The sequence below is a fragment of the Gymnoscopelus microlampas genome (assembly GCF_963454915.1).
Source record: "Gymnoscopelus microlampas genome assembly, chromosome: 9".
Lineage (NCBI taxonomy): Eukaryota > Metazoa > Chordata > Actinopteri > Myctophiformes > Myctophidae > Gymnoscopelus > Gymnoscopelus microlampas.
This window is the reverse complement of record NC_139946.1, coordinates 53,243,350-53,265,160: the sequence shown is the minus strand read 5'-3', so window position 1 is coordinate 53,265,160 and position 21,811 is coordinate 53,243,350. Positions and strand designations below refer to the sequence as shown.

The 21,811-nt window shown below is 42.9% G+C and overlaps 1 protein-coding gene across 3 annotated transcripts in view; it reads left to right on the top strand.

The window, feature by feature from the left end:
• The first annotated feature begins 2,683 nt into the window (after positions 1 to 2,683).
• The window catches only part of trappc8 (trafficking protein particle complex subunit 8), an 83,330-nt gene continuing 64,202 nt past the window's right edge, over positions 2,684 to 21,811 (top strand). For 2 of the 3 annotated variants that reach the window (XM_084066754.1, XM_084066753.1), the window contains exons 1-3: positions 2,684 to 2,977; positions 14,949 to 15,158; positions 18,780 to 18,863. In XM_084066754.1, coding sequence (XP_083922880.1) covers positions 2,821 to 2,977; positions 14,949 to 15,158; positions 18,780 to 18,863 — 451 coding nt within the window. In that variant the 5' untranslated portion in view covers positions 2,684 to 2,820. The remainder of the gene's footprint in view (positions 2,978 to 14,948; positions 15,159 to 18,779; positions 18,864 to 21,811) is intronic. The other variant, XM_084066755.1, reaches the window with a different exon arrangement.

Genomic DNA, 21,811 nt, shown 5'->3' with positions numbered 1-21,811 from the left:
ACAACTAACTGTCAATTGCAGTTGCCACATGCATCCTACAATCTACGTGTATCCTTACCCCTGCAGGGGACGAGCGTTAGGAATGCCTCACCTGAATCCCTGGCAGGTGCCACCTTACCGGAAGCAGGAGTACAGGCATGACCCGAGGGATCAACCCTTCCCTCATGACCTGGCGAGTCAAGGCTTCCCTCATAACCATAAACGGGACTAGACAATACGCTACGCTTTGTTTTGTTTCTGAATCAAAGTCGTTCTTATTCGGGCTTATTTGGCGTTACGGTTTAAGGGGGTTCTCCCCTGTCTTAGCAAGGGGCTTTCGGGGAGCCAGAGCCCCTATTTTATTTTATACATATTTTGTTTTCTTTTTAAAGTCCTTCGGGATTTGGTGTTAAGATTCAGGGGGGCTCCCCCCCTATCTAGCAAAGGGGCTTTTGTGAGCCAGAGCCCCGGTTTTATTTTATTCTTATTTTGTTTTCTTTTTAAAGTCTTTCGGGATTTTGGATTAAGATTCAGGGGGGGTTCTCCTCTGTCTAGCAAAGGGGCTTTTGGGGAGCCAGAGGCCTGATTTTATTTTATTGTTATTATTTTGTTTGTTTTTGTAAGTAATTTTCCGGATTTGGTGTTAAGATTCAGGGGGGTTCTCCCCTGTCTAGCTTAGGGGCTTTTGGTGAGCCAGAGCCCTGGTTTTATTTTATTATTATTTTATTTTGTTTTTTTAAAGTCTTTTACAGGGTTTGGGGTTAAGGTTCGGGGGTTCTCCCCTATCTATCAAATGGGCTTCTGGGGAGCCAGAACTCACATTCTTTTATTATTCATTATTTATCAAGTCTTTCTTTTTCAGGGTTGAGGGTTTAAGGTTCAGGGGTTCTCTCTCCTGTCTAGCAAATGGGCTTTCTGGGATGTAGAGCCATGTTTTTTATTTTATATTTATTTTTATTTATTCAGCTATTTATTTATTTATTTACTCATTCATTTGTTTATTTTATAGTCTTTCTCTTTTAGGGTTGGAGAGGTTTGTTTTTTGTTGTTTGTTAGTTTATTTTTCAGGGTTAGGGTTTTAAGGTTTAGGGTTTATAGAACAGGTGAATACACAGGATTTATTCAAGCTTAACAGCAGAACAAGGCAACCTCAACCCTCGGTCTCCTTCCAAGAATCCCTCCCCAACCTACAGGTCAGCCTTAAAGTCCTACACCCCACCACACCCTGTGGAAAGAACATGGAGGAATCAAATTGTCCCTTTGAGAGGGCAGTGATAAAGAACAGGTAGTTGATATGGGGGGCAGCTCGTTCCACAATTTCGGGGTTACTTCTGAAAAGGCGTGTCCGCCTGTGTTTTTTTCTCAGAATAGTGCTCTAGGCAAGAAATTCGAATGTTGTGGTCTATTGTGTCAAAAGCAGCAGTTACATCTAAAAGCAAAGCATTGCAGAATTAACAAATGATAATAATAATAAACGTAATGAGGTATACATAATCAATATGATAACTATTTTAGCTAAATGTTATACACATAAATCCAAATTTAGCCATTCTAAGCCTTTATTACTTGTTTTTGAAGATGAAGCCAAATTATACATAAAACCTTATAACTCAAAAAATAAGAAAGATGCAAAAACTGTCTATATATTGTTCACATTTTTCCACCAGAATTAAAATCAGTTTGACCACTTTAACAATATTTTGCGCTTCGGCTATTGGAAAATAGACGATCTAAGCTTGTGAGCTTGTTGTCGGCTATTTTTGAAAACATTTTATGACACAAATCTCCCAGGCACAAAATCTGGAAAATGGTCGTCGGCTGCCTAATAGCCTACATATCAATTTGGGGGTCCTTAAAGGAGTAGTTCACCCAAAGTACTTATTTTGTGTCAATTACACACCCCATTGACGTCTTGAATTCATGGAGATCTTTTTGTTTTTGTCATATTCCTAAGCCAATAATATGATGCAGGAGACTCCGCCGGTCATCAAATTATTGGCTTAGGAATGTGACAAAAAACAAAAAAGAAATCTCCATGAATTCATGGCTTCATGGGGTGAGTAATTGATAGAAAATAAGCCATTGGGTGAACTACTCCTTTAACATGAAAATGCTTGATTACCCCTGATGTCTGTGTTGATAATGACTTTTTGTTTGTATCATAACAAAAGCCCAGAAAAGCCGCATTGGCTTGTTTCAAATGGGGTCCTCACGTACTCAATTACTGGAGACATTAAAAGACAGACAGATGCAGGGCATCATATAAACAGTTTATAGGTAAGAAAAACAAAACAAAACATACAGTTAACAGTTCGAGCCGAAGGGGGGGGGGCTAGGTTATTACGACTTTTACAGGGGCCAGTTTTGAATTTCAGCTTCCCGAAGGTGTTCACTCCGGCCCCCCATTCCCATGGCAACCAACAACTAGCCAATCACAGAGCGGCGACGGTCCCTCCGGGCAATGGGGCGCGTAGACTCCGACTCCCACCCATAGCTCCCACCCTCCTGTCAGCTGATCACGTCATCATCCGTGTCTCGGATGATCACGTGACCGCGCCGCCGCTCGCCCCACAGGAAGCAGCAGAGACGCTGTAGAGGATCCAACATGGCCGCTGTTCGCTGACAGGAGGGGAGTTGTTTTCAACTCAACAGCCTCTAGCTAGTGCTACATCACATCATTAACCCCCCCCCCTGTCCCCCCCCCCGCCCCACACACACAAACACACACACCTACAAAATTAAAGCAGATCACACCGCCGGATCTTCGGCTTGAAGAAGAATCATCTGGGTTCGAGTCCCTGGCTGCCGGTGGGCCGGGGTTCCAGGGCTGTAACTATAACCATGGCCCAGTGCGTGCAGTCCGTGGTGGAGTTCATCCAGGACTCGTTCGTCCCCATGGTGGCCGTGCTGTGCAGCGAGGACGCGGAGCGGCTGAGCCGCAGGAACGCGCTGAGCTTCGCCGAGCTGCTCCGGCCCTTCTGCCGCCTGACGTCCGAAGGTGAGCGCACTCTGAGCGGCCTGAGCAGTGACTGACTCACCGCTGGTTCACCCGTCAGGCCTGTCATGGTGTAGACGTGTTGTTGTTAGCCTGTAAACACCCTGTTCTGTCTCTGTTTAACCCATTAAGCTTATAGCTTTGTGAAGTTGACGTTTACACACACACACACACACACACTGACTACTAAACTAAACTACACCATGATGCTATTTATGCTATTAGCACTGAGCCAGGTCTGATGACAGGAAGCCGGTGGTACGCCGGAGTCGGTGCCCTATCGAATTCCGTGACCGTCGCGAAGTTAAATGTATTTATGTAGAATATTTAAAAACAACAGCAGCTCAGCTGACCCAAAGTGCTTTCCAAACAAATAGCAAGAAGTTGAACAGATAGACCTTAGTCTATTTACAAATAAAAGTAGCCATGGTTCACATGTTTCAGGGCTAATGAAAAAGCAGTAGCAACAATAACATAACAAATAAAAACAAAGCAGTAACAAACAATCAACAGACATTTTTTACTTCAGTAAAAGTATCAATACCTGATCAATACTCTATTGTAGACTTCCTCTGTTGTCTGTTACAAGTAAAAGTCCGGAATTAAACTAGCTCCATAAAGAACCTCTCACTCCGCTATGGAGCTAGAATTCAACGTTTACTTGAGGTAAAGTACAAAAGTATTCACGTTAAATCAAGAACTGAAAGTAAAAGTACTCATTTAGCAGGATGTCCCATTTCACAAGTTTCCAAATGTATGAAAATAGGTAGCAGATCAACAAGCTCACAACGTGTCACTGTTGTCCCTGTGAGCTTGTAGATCAGCTATTTTCAAATAAGTGGTTAATGCATTTTTTTTGTAATTATAATCGAAATCTACAAAGGAGCTAGCCTAAACTAGTTTTTCAAATAATTACTGTGGAGTAAAAAGTACAATATTTGTCTCAATATTTGAGATGTAATGGAGTAGAAGTAAAAGTACTGAAAACTGGAAACACTCCAGTAAAGTAAAACAAAAAAAAACTGTTGACATTTTGACGTCGCATGATTACACGGGTCACCAATGCGCGCGTAACACTTAGTTAGGTGGAACTGAAGCCAGCTCTTGCTACTCTCTCTCTCTCTCCCCCTCCCCGGTTGTCTCTTTCCCCGACGTGTCACCCGAGAGGGCCGGGGATAGTGACACCTGAGCGGCCAGTGTTTGTCACACGACTGCCACGGTGCCACCCTGACCCTGTCATCTAGGGTGGCTGTTGTTGGCTCCTTTACACCTATATAATACCGTTGGCACAGGCTCATAGTGGCTGGTATATATATATGGCTGCTTGTTGTGTTGTGTTAGCTGCTTGGCTAAAACAAGAGGCTGTGGCTGCAGGCCCAAAGTCCATGTCTGAAGGATTATTAGGGTTTTAGACTAGAGAGACTATCCTTTAAGGTGCACAACAAGCAGTGGTGGAAGAAGTATTGTTTTATTGGATCTTGTTTAGTCGATACACTTATTTGTTTTAGCTCTTGCTCATTTGACTTTGCTATGTGTTTGTCTCATCTGTTTAAGAATGTAGGTAGCTGATATATTGCACTTTTACCTTAGCACTAGGTATACTCTTAGTTGCTTGTTTTAGAAGAGAATGCACTTAAGATTCTGGTGATTAGTAGTTTCCTCAGTCAGTCGCTTTGGATAAAAGCGTCTGCTAAAATGACTGTAATGTAATGTGTTTTACTTGAGTAAAAGTATCAATACTGCAATGTAGAAATACTCTGTTACAAGTAAAATGCAGTTTTCAAAATGTGCTTGAGTGATAGTACAAAAGTGTCGGAATCAAAATATACTTAAAGTACTCATTGTGCAGAATGTCCCATTTCACAAGTTCAAAATGTGTAAAAAGCTTTTGAAAATAGCAGATCTACAAGCTCACAATGCGTCAACACATATATATATATATATATATATATATATATATATACATATATATATATATATAAATAGGGCTGAAGTGGTAATGCATCTTTATTCTTTTGTGATAATAATCTAAATCTGCAAATTAACTAGTAACTAAAGCTGTCAAATAATTGCAGTGGAGGAAAAAGTACAATATTTGCCTCCGAGATGTAGTGCAGTTGAAGTAAAAGTATTGGAAAGACTCTTTACTGAAGAGAGTAAAAATACCTCAAAATTGTACTTAAGTACAGTACTTGAGAGTAAATGTACTTAACAGTAGTTACTTTACGCCACTGGGTACAAGCAGTAACACACACACACACACACACACACACACACACACACACACACACACACACACACACACACACACACACACACACACACACACACACACACACACACACCTGTTAAGGCAGCCTGTGTTGTTGTTGAGGCATCTTTCAGAGACGTCCACACAGCGACCCACTCCGCTTCCATGGATTATAGGGTTGTAAATAGATTACGACGGGCCCTTAAATTGGCCCAAACAACGGCTAATTCAATTCACCGAAATGAAAAGGATTGGGCTGAATGGTTAAATGGTATTTGTTGACCCAGTAACCAACCAACAACATCATTCACAAACACTGGTGACAACACAGAACCCAACAATCGGAGAGCAACGGACTGTTACTGAATCCCTAAGATGTTGTGCATGTCTGTAAACGTGTCACTTTAACCCATTAAGACCTGGAACGCATCTGTGTCACTTCTTGATTTGAGCTAAAAAAGCATTATTTTACACTTTGGCTATTCAAAAATAGCAGATATACAAGCTCATAGCGCGGCACCGAGTGCCGCACTACGAGCTTGTAGATCTGCTATTTTAGAAAAATCGTGAAAATGTGTGCAAATCTTTGAATATATATTGTTTAAAGCGAACATTTTTTACTCTATTCTTTGCTTCTGGGGGGTCCCTGGAACAAAACATTTTGAGATGGGGGGTCGGGGGCCAAATACATATAATTTTGGGGGTCCTTGAGATGAAAAAGTTTGAGTACCACTGATATAGAAACATACGTTTTTCTTAGTTTTTGTCGCATTCCCAAGCCAATAATTGAATGACCGGTGGTCTCTCTGGTAGGAGACTGAAAGAGTCAACTTTGAGTCTCCTACCGGATACATTAGCATCTTTCCGCAGGTAATCAAATTATTGGCTTTAGGAATCCGACAAAAACAAAAAAAATCTCCATGAATTCAATGCTTCATCATGGGGTGTGTAATTGATAGGAAATAAGTCATTTTTTGGGTGAACTACTCCTTTAAGGCCATAGTAAATAGAAAGCTGTATCTTTGCACACAGTGTCATTTCAGTGCTGTTGCATAAAGGTTTACTTGTGATTTGTGAAGCAGGTTACGGCTTGAAGTACTGTACAGTAAATATGCATAACGGTTGTCTGTGTTGCATAAGCACAACCCTACTGTACTTAAGCCCAAGTACTCAAAATAGCAAACACTTTTCCAGCATGCATTGCAACTGCAAATGATTATTCCATGGTATCAAGAAAGAAAACACAGCAACCAGACGTAAATCTGTGTAGTAAATACAATCAATAGAAGAGGCACACAGCCTGTGATTTCCAGCAGCTTGACAGATAGGCAGGCTGACTTTTATGATTGCCAGTAGTACTACACTTACAGTATCACCACCAGCTTGCTTCAATGTACCCACATTTCATTAACCTTAGTCTGCGATCTGCTCTTTTTCAAAAATCGTGAAAATGTGTGCAAACCTTCATATATTTTTAAAGTAAACATTTGTAACTCAAATCTTTGCTTCTGGGGGGTCCCTGGAACAAAATATTTTGAGATGGGGGTCCGCGACCACATACATAATTTTGGGGGTCCTTGACATGAAAAAGTTTGAGAACCACTGGTCTAGCCAGATGTTTTACATAGGAATGAATAATAATATAATAACGTGTGAGTGTTGTGAGATTGTAGATTGGCAATTTCTTTTCTATTTTGGACAATTCTTGCCTATAATGACATGCCCAAAATACCAATGCCAGATTGAAAGTGGTCAATGTGGTGATATCTAAGACCACATAAATGATTTTTACGACTCTTCACATTCAGTTCAATGGCCACCCACCCACAGTACCAACACTAGTCTCCTCCACTCACTTTGATTCAAGTCTCTTGATTCATGACACGGCCTCAACATGCTGTGCTGTGGTACTAGGAGGGGATCTCTTCTGTTTGGTTTGACCTAAGCACATATTTATTTAAGCTTCCTCAATTTTTTCAGTGGACCATCAAATTCTACACTACAATATCCAGTATTTTCATGCATTTATTGCAATAATGTTTTTTATTGCAAGAATCTCAAATAGATTGTAATGGTATGAGATTGTGTAATGAAGTATTTTGACATATTGTTTTAATTAACACAAAGTATTTAAAACACAATTCTTCAGTGTTCAATTCCTAGTCCTATTAATTGGGCATTCGCTTTCACTATTATTATCCAAAATTTCCCCCCATTTTCTTTTATAACTGCTGATAACAAAAGTGCCCAGTCATATTGCCTCCAAACATTACGGTGATGATGGCTTTATGGCGTGGCCGGGCCACTAGGCTAGAACAGGGTTTGTCCGTTTGTCCCCACAAAGTAGACCAGTAACAACAGCTTGCTCCGCTTCAGGAGGGGGTCTGCAGTCCTGACTGACGTGGGAAGGTCATTCCACAGCTTGGAAGCTAGGGATGGGGGGGTTAACTGTGTACATTAAGCTAGGGATGGGGGGGGTTAACTGTACAGGAAGCTAGGGATGGGGGGGGGGGGTTAACTGTGTACAGTACATGAAAATAATTGACTATCTCCCTTAAGTTCTATAGCATTGGTTCTCAAAGTGGGGTCCGGGGACCCCCAGGAGTCCTTGAGGGGGTTCCACGGGGTCCCCAGCAAAATGTGTTAATATAGCACAATAATTTTAACCCTTTGATACTTTGGCTATTCAAAAATAGCAGATCTACAAGCTCATAGCGCGGCACCGAGTGCTATTTTTTTTTAAACGTGGAAAATGTGTGCAAACCTTTGAATATATATGTTTTTTTAAGCGAACAATTGTAACCTCAAATATTTGCTTCTGGGGGTCCCGGGAACAACATATTTTGAGATGGGGGTCCACGGCCAAATACATATAATTTTTAGGGGTTCTTGACATGAAAGAGTTTGAGAACCACTGCCGTATTAGACCGATTAACCTAAATTTTAAAATAATGAATTCAAATATGACATTTAATGAACGTGTTCCTTATACAATACTGTGCTGCTCTAGCAGTGTGCTACACGCTATCTGTCTGCTTTTCAGAGTGACCGTCCGTCTGCACTTCAGTTCTCAGACTGGAATAATCTGGATACATATTAAATTGTAGGAGTGCTTGGTTCTAATATGGGATGATTTTTTTTCTACCAAAGCGAGGAAATGCTGACGTGTGCCACTATACTAGCGATGGACCTGCCAGTGAAGCGCCACGCTTTTTAAGTCTCCTGATTAGGTATGAATGAACCACCCTGCTCCACCCAGAGGGACATTTTTGCTGGATAGAAAGCAGCCATGAAATCTACATTAACAACAAAAGCAGGGGGTAGTATAGAATGTGGTCAGAATGTATTGAGAGGATGATGATATGCAGCGTCTCCTTTTAGAGGGGGTCCTATGCACATACGTAAAGCATTACATACAATACACGATACACACATGTACAGATGCAATCAGCTTGCTCACCCTCTCCCCCATCCGTCAACTCATTTTAACCCTTTATAAGACCTGAAGCCGATTCTACAAATGTCTCCTAAATCCCAACAGTATTCTGAAAAAACGTATGTTTCTATATCAGTGGTGCTCAAACTTTTTCATGTCAAGAGGCCCCGAAAATGTATTTAGCCACCGACCCCCATCTCAAAATGTTTTGTTCCAGGGACCCCCAGAAGCAAAGAATAGAGTTAAAAATAAACAATATATATTCAAGGATTTGCACTCATTTTCACGATTTTTCAAAAATAGCAGATCTACAAGCTCATAGCGTGGCACTCGGTGCCGCGCTATGAGCTTGTATATCTGCTATTTTTGAAGAGCCAAAGTTTAAAATAGTGTTGTTTTTTTTAGCTCAAATCAAAAAGTGACACAGATGCGTTCCAGGTCTTAATGAAGAAGTGGAGAATACAGTACTATGACTTGTATCAAAGTCAGAAATAAACGTAAGTACAAGCGGTGTTAAAAGCATGAACAGGTAGTTTTAGAGATGTGAATACAAGCAAGTCCTGAACGGGCCAAGAGAGGTAACTGATCTGAGAGAAAGAGGAAGATTGTTCCAGTCAAATGGAGCTTTGTAGTGGAATGACCTGCGTCCAGCTTCAGAAAATATTCTTTTGGGAACATTAAAATAGTGATGTTGTGTATTTCTGAGTGGGCATGGTGATGTATATGGTTCCAGAGACTGTTTCAAGTAAGAAGGACAGTTAAAGTGAACACATTTAAAAAAGGAATAGCTACCAGTGATATATAAGTCCCAGTTTCACTTCTTGTTTTGAAGGACTTCGGCTTGTAAAATCTATGAAAAGCTTATCTCTGAGACTAGGGAGAAGAGTCTTAAGTCCACTTAGACTCTTTGGCCAGGGTGCATTGGCCAGGGTGTTGTAGGAAAGGGAGGGGGCAGACATACTGCTGATATGTGTTGTGTGTGTGTGCGCTGGAAGGAGTGTAGGGGTGGATCGTCGTGTCCTGAAGGCAAGGGGTGACATGCCCTTGATTGCCTTGCGGGTCATCACCAGTGTTTTGAATTGGATGCTGGCAGCAAAAGTTGACAAGGTACAATTTGGAATCCACCTGCCATTTTCACTGCAACTTTCACTCTGTCTGTGTCTGTGTCCCACTTCATTTTGGGGTGTTTACTGTTTAGAACAGGGGTCTTCAACAGGGGGTCCGGGACCCCTAGGGGGTCCTCGGAGTTACTACAGGGGGGGCCGCCAAATCCTTTGTGTGATAGGATCGTGTTTTTTACATTAACCACTTGAACCCTATCATCCCCTATTCTGAGTGGAACATTAGCCAAACATAGCAGATCTACAAGCTCACAACGACTCGCGCTGCGAGGCGTTGTGAGCTTGTAGATCTGCTATTTTTGGCAAAGAGGTTTGATATAGAGGGGGGGAAAAGAGCAAAAATACATTGATGATGATAGTTCTGTTAAAGTCTACGAAATCTAGCAACACAATTTTATACAATATGTAGTTAGGGGCCCTGCTTCATCTTTTTCTCAGCTAAGGGGTCCTTGGCCTGAAAACGTTGAAGACCCCTGGTTTAGAACAACAGAGAGCCGGCAGACAGCTGGGTACAGGGTTACTACAGTGTCATGGTGGACTATGTTGGACTGTCTTACTGAAATAAAAATGTGGTATTTCAGCCAAGGGCTTGAGTGAAAGAGACGGTCTGTGTTGTGAACACGCATTTTGTTTTTGTCCGTTTGTCTCTCCAGTCTGGAGCACATAATCTTATTTCTTAAGGCATGTCTGTGCAGAGTGTTGACAGTGAAGGGTGAAGCCCTTTGCTTGCTGACTTCCATTTAGAAGCTGATATTCTGCTCTTGTAAGCAGGAATTTCCCCTTGGCTGCTATAAGAGGGGCCAGAGTGACGTCTGTCATTCACCATTGATTGAAGTAGTCTGTGAGAAGGAAATATAGTTTGCTTGCTTTGCTTAATTGAGGTTTACGCAGTTGTCGAGTGTTTCTGTGAAAGACAATACTTTAGGTAGTGTAGGGCTGCACCATTGTGGCCAAAATGATGATCACGATTTAGTTCAATATTGAGAGCACAATTATTATTTCATTATTCATTGAGTTTAGTGACAAAATGTTTTTATTGCATCGTCACAAACGGCACTGATTTCATATTCATGTTACTTCTGTACATAATACAAATTTACAAATGTTTGAATCTAAATAAATGTGGTGGTCCTCCTTATTCACCTAAATGCAGCCAGTGCATCTCAGAACAAATACCAACACTTTAAACTTAACACTAAATTAACTCAACAGAGCACTGCTTTCACTTTTTAACGTTGTACTTTTTCTGTGTTCTATGGACTATTTAGTTGTGGGAAGAAGCAGTAGTGTGTTTCTCCTCCTATCCGAACCGAATGAATTATGAAACTATGGATTTCATCTCAGTGCCTTGTGCAAGCAAACAAAACAAAATATACTTCCTCATTTTACACTTTCATTCAGCGGATAAGAACAAACACTTAGGTGGTTACCGATAGGCTCATTTAATTTATACTCTGTACAACCACGTCACTCGATGAAAAAGGTGACATGTTGTGACAAAATTATTTTCATCAAGTAATGTACATTTTATTGAAGGGATAAACCTCTGTATCATCTTGTTTTCGAGGGGGTCCTTAAAGTGAGATATGGTCATATGATGAGTCCACACTCGAGGCTCCCATAGTTAATTTTTTGTATTGCCACCAAGGTGAGGTTTGGAGCGTCTTACTGTAGCTCTTCATCAGAACGGGCTGTCCAGCACCTGGGATTTATATCTTTTAGATGTGCCTACAGGACGTTCTAAACTTTTAGAAGTACTCTAGGGGCAGTGGGCCAACCAAACATAAAATGACTTGTCTTTTAGTTCTACTGGATCTCTTCTCCACTAGTCCCTCACTAACATCTTAGTCTAGTAGTTTTTATTTGTTGACAACATTGGCAATATATTTAGTCTTAGTTTTAGTCATCATAGCTGCAGATCAAGAGTGTGACTGTGGACCGTGCCTCTCCATGGAGCACGACCGTGGATTCCTACTACATTACACTATACCACTACACTATCTAACTATATAAATGGCGAGCAACTTCCGCACCCTCGGTGGCGACACCCCACAGCTCTGTTATCGAATAAACAACGCACCGCCAGACCACATGTCGCCTACTGACTCGCCACGGCGGCCGCGCTGAATTTACGCCTCGCGTAGGGGACATCTCACTGTTCACTACACCTTTTCCACCGCGCAACATAATTAATTCTACTCACCAAATGTCGGACAAAACGGAAGGGGAGCCAGCTTCGTACCGTTTACCGTGCGCACGACCTCATCACCACAACAGCAGCCAGCCGCTGCGGGTTTTTTTTCCTTTTTTTCCAAACTTTTTTTTTGGTCACCATTTTCTCCAGGCACCATTTCTGGTGTAACGTCGGGTGTTTCTTTTCACCAGCCAATCACCTTTCACGTTGCCACGTCGCGCTGACGTACGCTAAACAAGCGCTGCCGTGCGCACAATGCAAACGAGCCCAAAGGCGCGCAAAAATAAGCCGCCCATTGCTTACACACAAAGTCAGACCTGGCAACGCAGCCTACGCCAATCATGTGTGAGAGATCTACAAGCTATGGGGCAGAGACGCCACCGTATCTTAGCAACAACTACAGCGCTCACTCTCATTGGTCGTGTCACGCTAACAGCAGTCTCCAGACAATGGCATCGCAGACAGCTTGCTGTTACTGCTGTAGCCACCACAGGCAGTTGCAGCACGACGGACAGGGCGCTGTGATAGCTGCCATGTCGCTAACGCTAACCTGGTTGTCATGCCTGCAGCGCCTGTGCAATCACTTTGTCAACAATGCACGTTCGTGTGGTGAATGTCTATATTGCTGCTCAGTTCGTCCATTGTACATGGTGTATGTTTGTGTGTGTCTTCTGGAGAACTATGTAGCTCCACAGCAACTACAGTAACTAACGTAAAGGCAGGACCGCCCCGTGCAACGCATGTTACGCTGCATTATGCTCATGTAGTAATTTCAGATAATTTCGCTCCGATTTGAGCAGTGTTTATCAACCCTTTCACGCCGCCCCCCCCCCCCCCCCCCCCCCCCCCAAATACACGTACTTGATCTGGGACCCCCCCATTCTGTTTGACTCCGTTCCACAAGTAAATATTGTGAAAATAGCCGATCTACAAGCTCGAAACGCCTCACGTTCAGAGGCTTTGTACGCTTGGAGATCGGCTATTTTCTACATGATTGCCTCTTTCTTACATTCTTTGCCAATGTGGCCCATGTTTTCATAGCATAGTTTATTGACTACTTCTGTTGCAGAAATGGCCATTTCCCTTACTTTCGTTTTTTTATTGTCTCCGCCAGGCCGAAAGGCATGGCGCAAGACTATGTTTCACCCCCTGTCCGTCCGTCTGTGATAGCTAATCTCTCACATCGTTGACTTGATCGCAGCAAAATAACAGCCCGATGTGGAGAGTCAGTGAGAGCTGGATAAACGACGTAAAATGTGTCAAAAGGAGTCTGTACGGCTGTCGATAAATGAACACATGACGTCGGTGGGAGAGGAGATATTGTGTCTTTTGGACAAACAGCAGCGTGGTGCTGATGTTTGTTGTGTGAAGCAGCTTAATGTCAGAGTGTTTGTGTTGGAGCGCCTCAGTGCGGCTGCAGAGTTCATGTGCAACCTCTTCCAGAGAGACACAGAGACACTAGAAACTCTGCTGGGGAAAAAAAACACTGCTTGGCATTGACTTTCCTATGGACATTGATCTACACACTGCAGGTATATCTGCTACACACACAACATCAAACTACACACTGCAGGTATGATGCAGCGTTTGCATTACAGCCAGCATGCCAGCGTAGTTCCCATATGGTTTCAAGGTGGGCTAAACCATATGGACCCCATGTCAGCAATGTCAGCGCCATCCACTTCAGTCCCAACTGCGATGCCCATGCAGGCTATAAGTAGCTTCTACCTGGCCCTTAGGTGGGCCCCAACTAGCCATGTTTATGTGGGACCAAGGCGGGTCCTAACTGGGTTTGCCCATGTAGGCTTTAACTGGCTTCTACCTGGGCCCTAGGTGTACCCTAACCAACCACAGTGCAGTGCCCATCGCTCCAATTGTTGTGACGTCAGGGCTCTCAATACTGCACATTGGTGGAGGAGGAGGGGCCGCAGGGCGACCGCACACATCGCTGAACCAATGGTAGCCCACGGATGTTTCCTCTGTGGATTTACAATCTGCCCCTCTATGCCACATATCATCCGCACTACAGGGTCTTCACTGACCGAGCCACGGCCCCACTGACCCTCATGACGCTACGCCACTTAAACGTGCGGCAGCATGCGCTGGGTTGCCAGGTTTGCACAGCCTGCGCCAGAAACAAGCAACCACCTTCATGAAAAAAAAAAAAAACACCGAAATGGTCCGCAATGTTCCAGGGGTGTCCCTGCGCGTCCCAACACTCCACAGGGGGTCAGTGGACCATCAGGGGGTCCGCGGACCCCCTGTGGACCCCCTGAAACATAACAAATATTATTTCTTCAAATTTTTTCCTTTTTCAAAAAAACTTTTCCACAGTTTCACTCCGGCGATTTGGGTCCCCCAATATACACACGGCCACGCTGGGCCCCGTGCGCGGCTGGGGTTGAGGGGGGCGTAGCCCCCCGAAACTCTAGTACTGTATATTATCTTAACATTCTTATACCATTATATACTGTATACACATTATTGTTGTACTATATTATATTATACTATCTTACACTATTATATTTGCTACTATTGTTATTGTTACTACTTGTATCTCTTTCTGTCTCTCCTCTGACTCTCCCTCTCTCTCTCTTCTTTCCCCCCCGACACGGTCGAGGCAGAAGGCCCCCACCCTAGCCCCCCACCCTAGGTCTGCCTGACGTTTCTTCCAGTTAAGAGGGAGTTTTTTGTTGCCACTGTCGCAAAATTGCTTGTTCAGGATGGGACTGTCGGGTCTTGAGACAACTTGTTGTGATTTGACACTTTAATAAAAATTGAATTGATTTTGAATTGAAAATAGCTCATAGTTGTCATTTAGTTTTCGTCAGTGAAAAAGGGTAGTCGACCAACATTTTTCCTCACAGTTTTAGTCGATGGGATCCAACAGTGATTCAAAAATACTGTGTAGTTCCTTGCATTGGGCTCCTCTTCGGTCCCACTCACTCACCTCTCCTGTTTCTCCTCCACAGGTCACATCCGGGACCCCAACAACCAGGTGCTGCCGGTGAAGAACCTGCGCATCAGCGTGAACAACGTGGTGACGCGCCCGGCGCACAACACCGGCGCCCTCACCGCCGCCCAGCGCCGGCTGCTCGGCGACGTGGTGTCCTCCTGCCAGCCCGCCGAGGGGGGCGTGGCCAACGTCATCACGGCGGGAGACTATGACCTCAACATCAGTGGTGAGAGAGAGAGAGAGAGAGAGAGAGAGACGCCTTTCAGACTTTGATGACGGAATGTGACGATTAATACCAAACATTTGGTATGCCAAGCGATACCAAATTTTAAGCTGATCCCCCACATTCATTTAACCCATTAAGACCGAGAACGCATCTGTGTCATTTTTTTAGATGAGCTTGTAGACCTGCTATTTTAGAAAAATTGTGAAAATGTGTACAAATCTTTGAATACGTATATTGTTTTAAAGCGAACAAAATATTTTGAGATGGGGGTCCGCGGCCAAATACTTATCATTTTGGGGGTCCTTTGACTTGAGAAAAGTTTGAGAACCACTGATATTATAAAAAAAAACAAATAATTTTAGAAGACATTTGTAGAACCCCCCAGAAGCAAAGATTTGAGTTCAAAATGTTCGCTTTAAAATATTATATATATTCAAAGATTTGCACACATTTTCACGATTTTTCAAAAATAGCAGATATACAAGCTCGTAGCGCGACACAGAGTGCTGCGCTATGAGCTTGTATATCTGCTATTTTTGAATAGCCAAAGTGTTAAATAATGTTTTTTTTTTAGCTCAAATCAAAAAATGACACAGATGCGTTCCAGGTCTTAATGGGATATTAATAAAGAAGTGAAAGCTGACATTATTTATTGTAGACATTCAAGCAGTTAAGGAACGCCTCAACGAACTTAAGTCATACATCACTGCTTGAGAAAAGAAAACAATTTACAATTTATCCTCTACTGTAGAATCTCTTTTTTTAAAATAATAATGTATGCAAATCTGTACTAGTTTGTACAAAACAAACTCTACAAAACAAGTAAAAGAGCATTGCAATTGACGCATGTAAGGAAATGACCTAATTGGAGACATATTCCTCCAATGATGGAGCTTAATGGTGCGTTCACACGGGCAGATAAAAAGATACAAAGATACAAAAATACACAGCATCTTTGTCGCTGTGTCGCTTTGTATATGTGTTGCTCAACATGGTCGATGACGTCTTCTTCAACATCATCATCATCGGAGCTACAGCTGTAGTTTTGTATCTTTGTATCTGGAAGTTGAACCCTGCTCAACTTGAATTTGTATCTTTGTCGCTAGAGCTACAGCTACAAACGGCGGATGTATCTCTGTATATTGATGTCGCTGGCTTCCATTGAAAATGAATGGTAGCATGTATCTTTTAATCTGCCCGTGTGAACGCACCATTACCGACAGGGTCACCAGGCCTTGACACAAATATGAGGAAACTGATGAGCAAGAAGAAAAAGTAAGTTCAAAATCAACCACGCAATACTTCCAATCTCCTGTAGAGGGTAGCAGACACCAAGGAGATTATGGAGTGTTGTTGACCAAATATCTGTTGATGTTTTATTTATTTTTTATTCCCCCCCCCCCCCTTCCACTCACCGGGATGCACGTTGGGTAAGAGTGCTCTGCAAACACTTAGAATCAGAACCCCAATGACAAGACTGTTACTGTTCTCTCCGTATTTGTGTGCAAAGAACAGCAGTAATGTAGCATCTGTCATTGTGGTGTTACTCCCTCTGTGGCTGTTCTCAACATGTTCACCCCGCCCCCCCCATGTTATTGTGACTGTGTACAGTAGTGTTCAGACTATTAGTCTAATCTGTTCCAACGGTGATGCCAACGCAGACATTATCATCTTAATCTTAATGAAACGTGTTACTTGTTTTACACACAGCACATTCTATGTACAGTAGGTTAAATTCACATGACCTTTTGCTGCTGTTGCCTAGTTAGTAGTAGTACATCACACCCCCCCCCCCCCCCCCCCGATTATTTAGAAATCATTTAAAGGGAACACATCACTGTGAAATGTGTAGATAATTGTGTTCATTTGTGACTGTCGAGTGATGCAAAACATTTTGATTACATGGCGTTGCTGACTGTGAAAATGGACGCTGGTGGAATGAGACGGAACATGTTTCTGTCCCATTCTCAACATGGTGCGTTGCTTCCCAGAATTCACTGCAAAGGCTTTGGTCCTCGAGTAGTTAATCTCGAGGCCAGTGCAACGACTGGGAGAGAGGGGAGACTGGCTGTAGTGTAGTTACAGATCAATAGATGGATAGACCTTTATTCATCCCATATGGATCGATCAATACATAATAAATAAAGATCTGTGCGACTACTACTTCACAGTGCGGCCAATCTGTGGCGCTTTCGATCGGCTGCCTCTGTGATAGAAAGCACATTGTTGGACACAACAAGGTATTGATCGTCATTACAGCTTACACCGATAAAGATCAGTGGTTCTCAAAGCGCGGTCCAGTGACAACTCACTCGGTGCCGCGCTATGAGCTTGGAGATCTGCTAATTTTTGAATAGCCAAAGTATTCAAATAATGATTTAAAGTGGTTACACAGATGCGTTCCCGGTCAAAATGTGTTGAAATGTTTTCATTACGACGACAGTCACGGCGCTGCTGCTGCTGGTCAGAACAAAATAACCCCTTGGCTCTCTTCCCGACCAAGTTAACCCTCTCTTTCCCATAATGCATTGCTGCATGTCCTCCCTGCTCTCTCACCTTCGGTTGAGTGAGTGAGTTGTTCAAGGTGGTGTGAGTGATACTTGTGTTGTAAAATAAGTGTTCAAATGGCTCTATATTCTGAATCTGAAAGTGTTTGTTCAGTAACAGGAGGAGTCTTCCCCGTCTCTCCAGCTCTTTAGTTTTTTTTGTTATCAATTGTTTTTATTATATCAAAAGTACAATCACATTTTTAAATGAATACATTTTTTTTTTTTTCAACAACAAAAACAAGATACAACAACAACTTAAAACAGAAACAATAATAATAAAAATAAAAATAAACCCACCCACCCCTCCCCGGACCAACAATGTCTCAAAATGTAAGGATCAAACACTATGCATATACCTGTGCAATGTCATAACACTGTTATACAACATTTAAACCAAGTCTTTAATCTTATCTGCAACGTTAGACCACATATCAATGTTTTTCTCACTTGCTCCATGTAACCTTGCCGTTGACAATTCTAGATAAACAATATCTAAAAAAGTTAAAGCCCATTGGCGAAAAGTTAGAGTATGAGGAGGTTTCCACCTTGTAGCTACCATTTTCTTTGCAGCTGTTAAATCTCCAGCTCTTTAGTAAACAGAAAATGCGTTTTCAGGGGTGGGATACCGGTTTGATCCAATCAGGAGAAAGAAGTCCTACATGACAGAATAAACAAGTGGAATTGGATTTGATAAAACGGAGGAATGAGCAGACAAAATTGGAACTGGAACACTATAAAATGAAAGCCGATAAATGGGTATTCTCTCCTGTGTGGATGAAAATGGTGACCCACCTGAAAATGTCTTTTCTGTTTATTCTAGAGCTGGAGAGACGGAGAGACCCCTGTTACTGAACAACCACTTTATATAGCAACGATTACTATCAGAATACAGAGCTTGATTTTTTTCCAAAAAAAAAAAAAGAAGAAGTGACGTTTCAACCAAAAACAAATATCACTTAACCCTATACCTTCAACACTTGACTAAGGGATCTCTCTGATGGCAATGGAGATGTGGCTTTAACATTATCATTAACACCAGCCCCCTGGCTCTCTCCTTCCCTCACTCCGTCAGATCGCTCACTTAAAGCTAGCGTGCCCTGGTACACGGCATGGAGAGAGACACTAACGGAACTCAGCAGCTCACAGCATTACACAGGTACTCCTGTTCTCCATGGGGCGTTCACACCAACTACCCTTTTCTCCAGCTTATAGCTCACCTCCTCCTGTACTCTTCTCCCCTTCTAGATCCACGTACTGTAGCCCGTGTTGTCCAGCGCACAGTAAAATCCTCAGTCATAATTAAACGCTTGAGTGTACAAAGGGGTATGAGGGGGGTTCCAGAGGGTCATCCCGCCCCCCCGGCTAGATGATTGATAGTTTAGGAGACAAAAATAAACACTCAGGATTTTACTGTGCAGACTCTTTGTTCTTCCTCACTTCTCCTCTGACAAGGTGGTGGGACTCTTCTAAAGCCTTAGGTTGTGTTGTTTTCTTTCTTCTGTGTGTGTGTGTGTTTCCTGTGTGTGAAATGTCCTTGGTTGGTATTAGTGCAAAGAGGTGGCTCATGGCATCAAAGTTTCATCTTTTTTTTAACAGCTTGGCGGGGGGAAAGAGTTGGCGTCCTTATACCAAAGCTATGTATTTTTTTGGAGAGGACTCGTAGCTTTTTCTTTTTAGTTAAACATAACTCACTCACTTTGGGCCCAAACTCCTGACATCTTTTGATGTCACTTCATGAAATGCTTCACTAAGAATAATTGGGAGATAAATGATGTGAGTATAGCACATAGAATGATACTGCTGGGTGTTTTACCACTACTGATTTTGACCAGTTCAGTTGCCATGTTTTTTTTTGGTAATTGTCACCGACTTCTAGTTCTAACAATGTAAATGGTTAGACCTAGGGGGACCCTGGTTAACTAAAGAAAGAAAGTTGTCGCTGTTGATGCTGTGAGCCACCGTCTTTGTCTCAGTTCTTTTCCATTAGCTTTTCTGATAACATGTGTCCGTAGTGCCGATGCATCATATCGTTATTGTCGGACAGAAACCTCCTATCTCTGTGTTTTAACTTTTTTTCTTTTTTTTTTGTGTAAATTAATGCCCTGTTTCGTCATACTACAGTGTCACACAAAAACAACAGATCTACAAGCTCAAAACGCGTCGTGAGGCGACGCGTTTTGAGCTTGTAGATCTGCTATTTTTTCTTATTTTTTTAATCTGAATCCTGAAAGCGAACAGATTTGGACGTGAGGTTTTCGACCCGACGGCAACGGTATCTCTGTGAGTCTTGCACAGGGACAGGCAACTAGCTGTAATTTCTTCCTTCCCGGCAGGTGACTCATCTCCACATCCAGAACACATTCACGTACATTCTCTCCATTATTCCTATGAGGTGCGGTCGGTGGCAGAACAGTGACATGGCCATTAAAACAGAACAGAGAGGCCAGAAAGTGGTTAAAATTTCACTACAGTGTCTTGAATTTCCTATTGGTGACCTACATTGTCAGTACTACTAAATAGGCCTGGGAAATATACCCATACTATATCAATATCATGATACTGTATGAGACTAGATATCATCTGGTATTTTGGATATTATAATACTGTGACATGGCATAAGTATCGCAATTTCCGGACGATAAGCCGCTACTTTTTTCCCATGCTTTGAAACTTGCAGCCTATACAACGGTGTGGCTAATCTATGGATTTTTACAGCTAACGGCCACTAGGGGACCTTCTAAATCTATGGATTTCACACCTGCGGCTTATAGTCCAGTGCGACTTGTACAGTATATGCACACATTTGTTTTTTTCCCTAAATTTGGCTGGTGCGGCTTATATTCAGGTGCGCCTTATACTACGGAAATTACAGTACTCACTTGTTGTGCCCTAATTCTGTATTTTCAAACATTGTCAAAACAGTGTGTACAAGCTCACGACAACGTTTATGAGCTTGTAGATGTGCTATTGTCGGAAAAGGAAATGGATAATAAGGTATTTGGTCAAAAATACCATGATATTAGATTTTTATCTATATAGCCCAGCCATACTCCTCCTAAGTTGGGAGAATATCTGTCAGCCAAGCAGCACAGCAGCAGGTGTGGGTTCTCAGCTTGACCCCCCCCCCCCCCCCCCCCCCCCCCCCGTTTTGTCAACGGGGGGGGGGGGGGGGGGGGGGGTTTCACTGCTTCAGCCCAGCCCTGCACATGAACTCTGCAGCCGCACTGAGGCCCCTGCTGGAAAGCATCCCAGCCCAAACATTAACGTAACTAATAATTGGGCCGCGCGACCCGGAAATTAGCGTAATAATACATAATAAATAAATAATCCTTTTTTTTTTTTTTTTGGGGCCCAGTGGCCCACTGGCCCAGCGGCCCACCGGGCATTTGCCCGGTACGCCAAATGGCCAGTCCGCCGCTGCTTTAACCACTTAAACCCTCATTACTTAGTCAAGTTGACCGTTGGCTCTGTACTTGGTCTGCTCTTTTTTCCCCTCTGCACCAAACGTCTTTGCCGAAGATAGCGCTGTGAGGCGTTGTGAGCTTGTAGATCAGCTTTTTTTTGGCTAAAGTTCTCCTCAGAATAGAGATGCTAGTGTTCAAGACAAGTGGTTAATGTAAAGAAAATTATCCTATCACACAAAGACTTGGCGGCCCCCCTGTAGTAACTCTGAGGACCCCCTGTTGAAGACCCCTGCTGTAGAGGAAAGAAAATCTGCGGGTCTAGTAGTATAGAGCCCTGGGGGATACAGGTCAACTTAGTATATAGCCAGGGTTTGAGTGGTTCACTGCTTGGGTTTTGGTAGAAAGTAAGCCACATATCAGGGTCCAGTTCAGTGTCAGGCGGCCCCCCCTCTGTTTGTGCTGGAGTGCTGAGGGCCCTCGCTGTGAGAATACGTGAGGCTGCTTTTCTTTCATTGATTCAGTCTAAAGATAGAGCCACTGCACTGCCCGCTGGCTGACTGACTGACTGGAGAAAGCTGTTCACTACGGCACAGAAAGACTTCATGATGGATTTAGATTAGGTGATGCTGTTGAGTCCTACCCAGGGGAGTCTTCCTCAAGGACACTTTGAACGGTGAAGACATCAGGTAGACTATAGATC